Genomic DNA, 6,988 nt, shown 5'->3' with positions numbered 1-6,988 from the left:
TCTGGCCTAGATGCAAAATTGTATTACACAGCTCACAGAAACGTCAACTTTGGAGATGATTTGTTCCACTCTCCTCCGGCTATCCTCCAAAACAACTTTCTCCACTTGCTCAATCATGTCATCAGACCAGCTGGTGTGAGGCCAAGATGTCTCTTTTTTGTTGCCACATGATGTTCCGCCTTCTCTGAACTGTTGCACTCACGAATACACATTAGGCACATCCATGACACCACCAAGACATGTATCACTCAACTGGCAATGAATTTGGTTCGTATCACACCATGCAAATAGAGAGAAAGAATTAGTGCATACTGTTCTTGTAACATTCTACAGTGCTGCTATCTCTGTCGCACATTCACAAGTGCATGCGTATTTTAAGGTGAGCCCAATGTTTCTATCTGTTTCCAATCCTGGATGGGGGGAGGAGATCAGAGGTGTTATAACTTTAATGTACCTCATAGTATGCCAATTTGTTTCAATCCTGCCAAATGAGTACAATGTGTGTAACAAAAGGCTGCATTTTTGATTAATCCTGAGCTTTTCTCCAGAAATGAAGAATGTTTTAGATTTTGAATGACATTGTTGTGTATATGCCACACAACTTTTCTCCATATCGCTTGAGTTGTTGTAGAACTGCCAAATCTATCACTCCAGTTCCTCACATTAAAATAGCTAATATGGAAATCTATGTGGCTAATGTTTGTCAAAAAGAATCTAGAACATTTATCATAGAATTTATAGTGGGACTGTCATGACTCATGAGGTATATGTCAACAATGGAATACTTACAGGTTGGTATAGATACTTTACCTAAAAATTTTAATGGTGTTATAGAATCTCAAATAAAACTCTGGTATCAACTTTAATTGTGTAACAATATATTTACTGAGTTTCACAGTGGTGTCAGGCACAAAACAATATCAACAAGTTTCAGCAATTATAAAAAGAAAAAATATTTAAAAGTCCAAACAACAACAAAAATTAGACTAAAAATTTCGTGTCAATGGATGTACAGGAAAATATCCTTTATTTTCAAAAATTTTTTCTGCAACCTTGGAATAATTAGAGTCATTTGTTGCTACTGGCCCAAGTTCAATTTCTTTGACAGCAGATTTGACTCTCAACAGCGCATCCTTGCAGAATGTTCCTGCAATCAGCACCTAAAAATAAACCAAGATCTACATAATTTATTGGACCTGCATCCATTTACCTCTAACCACTTTTCTTAAATAATGTATCTGTCTGAAATTTTATTTAAAAATCAACAATACTGTATTCTTGCAAATAGTTGGTGATTATAATTAAAGTTCCAGTTTCAATGCACTGCAAGTAAAGAGCTGCTGCTCATAATGTCAAATTTGAATGGAATATTACCAAAGAAGGGGGAAACAAAAATTTTCCTAATACATGGCACTGTGAGTGTCATAATGTAAATGGGTTCAGCTACAAATGACAGATGGCTGACAATAAGACAGCTGGGGTCGAGCTGCACATTAAACCAACTGTACTGTGCATGACAGCACAATTTTTGGATTCAACAGTTGTGGCATTGTTTGTTAAGTATGCCCATCCACCATGGCAAGCTCATACTACAGCAGATGGGAAAAATCAGTTTTTAATTGTCCTTAGGCCTACATAAAAATCTACAGTAAAATTGGTTTTTAATTGTCGTGTGACTGGCGCAAGATATGTTCAATATGCTGCCCACTGCTTTCTGCCACAAGTTGAAATCGAGGAACAGCTTGTTCCACAATAGATTGAAGTGTATCAGGAATCAAATACATAATATCTTGTGCAATGCATGCCTTCAATTCAGCTACATTTGCAATCGGAGCACTGAACATGGCATCTTTCAAATAACCCACAGACAGAAGTCTGGATTAAGATCAGGTGATATAGATGGCCAGTCAGTAGTGAAATGATGGCTGATAATTTAAGCATTTCTGAAATGTCTCTGCAGCATCTGCTTCACTGGCTATGCAATGTGCAGAGGAGTGCCATCTTGTGTAAAAATGATCAAACCCACACATCCATACTGTTGAAGGGTTGTAATGATATTAGTGTACAAAAGACTCTCATAGCATTTACCAATGGTGACAAATGACGCTACAGATCGCAGAACCCGCAGGACATATGTCTTCAAAAGAATATGGCCCTGTGATAAATGATGCCATCAACCTGCACCAAACATTTACCTTTGCAGAATGAAGTGTTACCAGTTGATGTGCCAGGGATTTTCCATTGCCCATACTCTGCAATTCTGTTAATTAACACATCCTTAGAGATAAAAATTCTGTCCACAGAATTTTCCATGGCCATCTATTGTCCACTTCCATGCGAGCAAGAAATTCTGTAGCAAATGTTTGACTTACTGGCACGTCAGCATGAAGCAATTCCTGAACATGGGTAACTTTGTATGGATAGCAATGCTGGATGTTTCGTACAATTTTATGCACCGTGCTCACAGGCATGTCTGAAGTTCGGGCAATTCCCCATGCAATGCATGCTTGTACATCACCTCTCAACCCTTCCGGCAATCCTGTGACAACTTTTACTGAAGTCAGATCAATTTTTTCCTCCCTCTGCCACACTGCACTTCAACAGTATCTGTCTTTTCAAATTTCACAGTCATTTTCTCCAGACCCTTGGAAGACATTGGGCCAATGCTCGTTTTCATACTAGAGTGTCTGGAACTTCTGCAGAGCTACTGGCACGCAGCCACCATTCTTGTAAAACAGCTTTACCAGCTGCACGTGTTCCTGTATTGAGTCAGTCATGCCAAGCATCTCAGGGGCAAACTGAGGAACAGTTGTGTAACCTGCATCTTTTATTTTGCATATTCTTTAGCTTACAGCACAATCCAGTGGTAAAATTTTTGTTATTTTTTTTTCTTTCCATAACATTTCCCACTTCATCAATAATATTCCATTCAAATTTGACATCATTCTAAGAACTGGTTTTTCTTTTTTTTTAAGCATTTTGAAACTCAAACTTTAATTATATTATTTACGCAAAAAATTGCATGATAAACATTGACTTTGAGGTGCATTCTATGAATGTAAGTACATGCAAATGCTGTATAGACGCTTTACTGTTATGAAGAATATTTAAAAAGAACGGAACCAGAACACAGATATACTACCAACAATGAAAGGCATTACTAGGCCTACAGTAGCAAGCGCTGAAGAGTTACAGATAGTAAACAGTTTGAGAACAGTATGCAGTAAAATACACTGGCATTTCTGTAACACAAATAAGAATTTTATAAGAACAGAGTATATTCCAATCTTACCTCACTTTCTGCATGCTGCAGACCAATACAATAAGAGCGTGATGCCCTCCCCAGTACAGCTGTCATGGCAAATATATCAATAACAATATCGGCTATTCTACGGAGTTCCATTTGATGATCAACTACCTTCTGACCATGCCGGGACAAAACAACTTCAACAGCATATGGCAACCGAAGAACACAGTACTCCAACATTTGTGCTGGCACCTAAAATAAACAATTAAATCATAAGGTTTTAAGATTTTCTGCAATTAGAAGATATGCTATTTAGATTAAACTGTTTTTCTGTGTAGCTTTCATAGAACTATGATAAAGAGCTGTTACACGAAACTGGAGCTAACTGTCTTCCCAATAATGAGAATGAATATGTACACCTTTATTAGAAAATCTGTTATTCTGTCAAAAATTTCTATGGTGGGACCACGTTGACATTGTGAGACTGTGGCTGCGTGAAAATACACCCACATTAATAGTAGCTGGCTGCTGTTTTCACTTTACTGGAAGAAGCTGTACAATTGCAAATTACTTGACGATTCCCTGAAGCTGTATTTTGACTTCCACCCATACACACACTAAATATGTAAAGAGACCAATGTCCACAAACCAGTCCCATTTGCACAGAGTCCTTTGAAGTAGTCCTCATGTTGCATTCTTGATGAATGTAGTAACATGCCTTCTCAATTCCAGCAGTGTTACTGAGAATGGATGGATATAAACTTTCTCCTTGACAAAACCTTAGAAATAGGAATATTTAAATATAAGGCAATTGGTGTGGCCATATTGAGCAAGTGATGGTTGTGACGTATGTATGACCAATCCATTAATAGGGCACGTGTCACAAACATCCATATGCTAATACGATGAGGTCCTGTCTTGTTATAAATTGGACTTCTGTTCCTCTTTCACAACTCAGAGAAATGTCCTATGACCATCCTCTACACAAAGAACAATGTGAGATGACACAAAGAGAAATATGTTACTCAATTATTCTTAATGATGCATCCTGGCACACACATCTATTTCAACAATGCCCATAAAATTCTCACAATATGCCTTCCATGTTGTGGGATAATTAGGCCATGAGGGATTATTCTAACACTACAATGTTTTTTTTGGAGAATTACATTTGTAGTGAAAAATATAATGCATCATGAGAAAGTGATAAAAGAATGTCAAATTAGACACTACTTTCATGTAATTCACAAAGAACAAAGCTGATTGTTGGAGTTGGTACTGTACAATCATACACTGGATTTTCAGGTTCCTGCACCACGTTCATAGCAACCCAAACATTTATTCAGAAATTCACACTAAAAATAATTGTTTTGCTACCTCATTTTTATTACAGGATACACTTGGCTTATAAAACAAAACATAAGATAATGAGCACATTTGTTTCACTACTTCTGATGGCACATGTACCTGCAGGGAAGGATGAAGATAACCCTCCAAACCCAAGATCAATTTTGGGTCATCCATTTGCTGACGTCTTCTTTCCCATAATTTTGACAAAATAAAACCAGGATTCATTGCTGGGTTTCTAATTTTCCTTACAGTTTCACTTAACTGGATGCCTGCATGCTGAAGTCCTATGAACAAAACAAACTTTTATGTGTGCATACTAAACATTATTTAAAATATTAGATATACAGAATGTAACAAAAAGCTATGGCGAAACTTTCAGGAAACATTCCTCACATACAGAGGAACACTTTATTTCCATGTTAGAATCCGGTTTTGTACTTCTCTTCATAATCTTATTAATAATGGGAAACACACAGAAATAGAATGTACTAGCATAACTTGAAACATTTTCCCACACGAAATCTTTCAATACCATCTTAGTTACATTTGGTTAGAATGTGCAGTACGTCTTAATTCTTGTGTTCAGTGACAGTGTTTGTTTTCCATTGGAACGAAGGTAATATTGAGATGCGACAGACTTCATTGCTCTATAAGTATCAAGCATGTAGCATCAACTGTTTAGTGTTCATAATGGATTGTGCAAGCATGTAGCATCAACCGTAGTTTTCACCACGGACTTGATTTCCAGTACAATGCAATGGAAATGTACTGAAATGCAGAGTTGGCAGACGCCCATCTTTGTACATTTTAGCAGATGGTGATGGTCATAGTGCTCAATGTTTTTATTTGGAGGGCTTTCCAGAACAACAGTGCCTCAACAGGGGGGCACTGGAAGCAAACAATCATTGTCTTAGGGAGCACGGGGCATTTAAGCCTACTACTTGTGACTGGGGCAGGCCTAGAAGGACGAGGACACCTCAGTTGGAGGAAGAAGTACTACTTGCAGTTGGTGACAACCTTAAATGTCAGAGGAAGGCAATTAGCTGCAACAGGTAATGTTGACCACATGACTGACTGGAGAGTGCTACATGATAACCTGCTGTGTATGTACCATATACAGCATATGCAGGGAATATCAGTGGCTTATTTTCCTGCATGGGTACACTTTGTGCGAAAGGTTCATCTGACAGTGTCTCCATCACTAGGGCAAATGTGATATTCACAGACAAGGCCTTGTTTCAAAGTAGACTGTTAATGTGTGCAGAATGTTTCCTTTTTAAGTTGAGCATAACTTTTTTTTATAGCTCTACAATGAGAATTCTGTGTATACAAAGAACTAAACAGATTTCTCACATTTTACTAGCAGATATAAACACTGCAGATGATATATTATGGAAGTTCAATGACTGAGGATATTAGTTTCATTATAAACAGACACTAATTGATTGTTATATTTTGTACACAAGGAAAACTTATCACACTCATATCACTATTCATGGGCAATAACTGTTAAGGTAGACTTCTTTATTTCATGTTCTGTGTATGAAATAATAAAATTTTCACTTGTGATCTTCTGTTAGTAGATAAACGGAATGTGCTAACACTTACTGAAAATGTCGCTGATGACTTGAGTTGTCATGCTAATTCATATGACTTTTCCACCAACACTATCTAAATATGAGGGAGACGGGGACTATTTAAAGTGTACCGGTACATTAACTTGGAAATTACCAGCATTTGCTAAAACTCACATTGTACTGTTTGTCTTTTAAGAACCTCAATGAGAACATAAAACAATTTGCTATACTACTTTATGAAGCTTCTGCAAGTTTCTGTAAAACGTGACAGCAAAGCATATTACACCACTGTAGTGAACATCAAAGCAAGGCAATTGATATAAACCAGACTGGTATTATTATTATTATTATTATTATTATTATTATTAACAGATAACACGAAATATCAAAAGGGATATGTTTACATCTCTCTCTTACAAGAATAATCACAAATTAGGTAAATAATTTTAGCTTCTAGAAATTAACAAGCAAAAAATGAAGGTTAAACATCAAAGGAATAAAGACAAATGTAACTAAAAAGATTAAAAGAAAATACATGTTATTTTAAAGCAAACTGTGGAAGAGGTAAGAAGAGAAGGCATAAATCAAGGCAACATGGATGGCCAACATCAACTGAGTACTACACTCTCTTCCTCCTATTTTTTTAAATTAGTACTATTATTTTTAATTTAGGTAATTATTTACATTATCTTGCTATTAAGATCTGATTTTCTTTGGGCTTCTTCTTTTATAATTTTTAATTACTTTATATATCTACATGATACATGATAAATACTTTATTATTGTTTTCATGTATAACTGTATACCATGTATC

At 36.4% G+C, this 6,988-nt stretch overlaps 1 protein-coding gene across 1 annotated transcript in view; it reads right to left on the bottom strand.

Annotated features, from left to right (window-relative positions):
• Positions 1 to 861: 861 nt before the first annotated feature.
• Positions 862 to 6,988, bottom strand: part of LOC126184676 (complex I assembly factor ACAD9, mitochondrial-like) — a 107,033-nt gene continuing 100,906 nt past the window's right edge. The window contains exons 8-10 of the mRNA XM_049927163.1: positions 4,715 to 4,881; positions 3,293 to 3,499; positions 862 to 1,160 (exon numbers count right to left, since the gene is read on the bottom strand). Coding sequence (XP_049783120.1) covers positions 987 to 1,160; positions 3,293 to 3,499; positions 4,715 to 4,881 — 548 coding nt within the window. The 3' untranslated portion in view covers positions 862 to 986. The remainder of the gene's footprint in view (positions 1,161 to 3,292; positions 3,500 to 4,714; positions 4,882 to 6,988) is intronic.

This window comes from Schistocerca cancellata, chromosome 4 (assembly GCF_023864275.1).
Source record: "Schistocerca cancellata isolate TAMUIC-IGC-003103 chromosome 4, iqSchCanc2.1, whole genome shotgun sequence".
NCBI lineage: Eukaryota > Metazoa > Arthropoda > Insecta > Orthoptera > Acrididae > Schistocerca > Schistocerca cancellata.
Note: the sequence above shows the minus strand (reverse complement) of the source record. Positions and strands in the feature narration are given on the sequence as shown.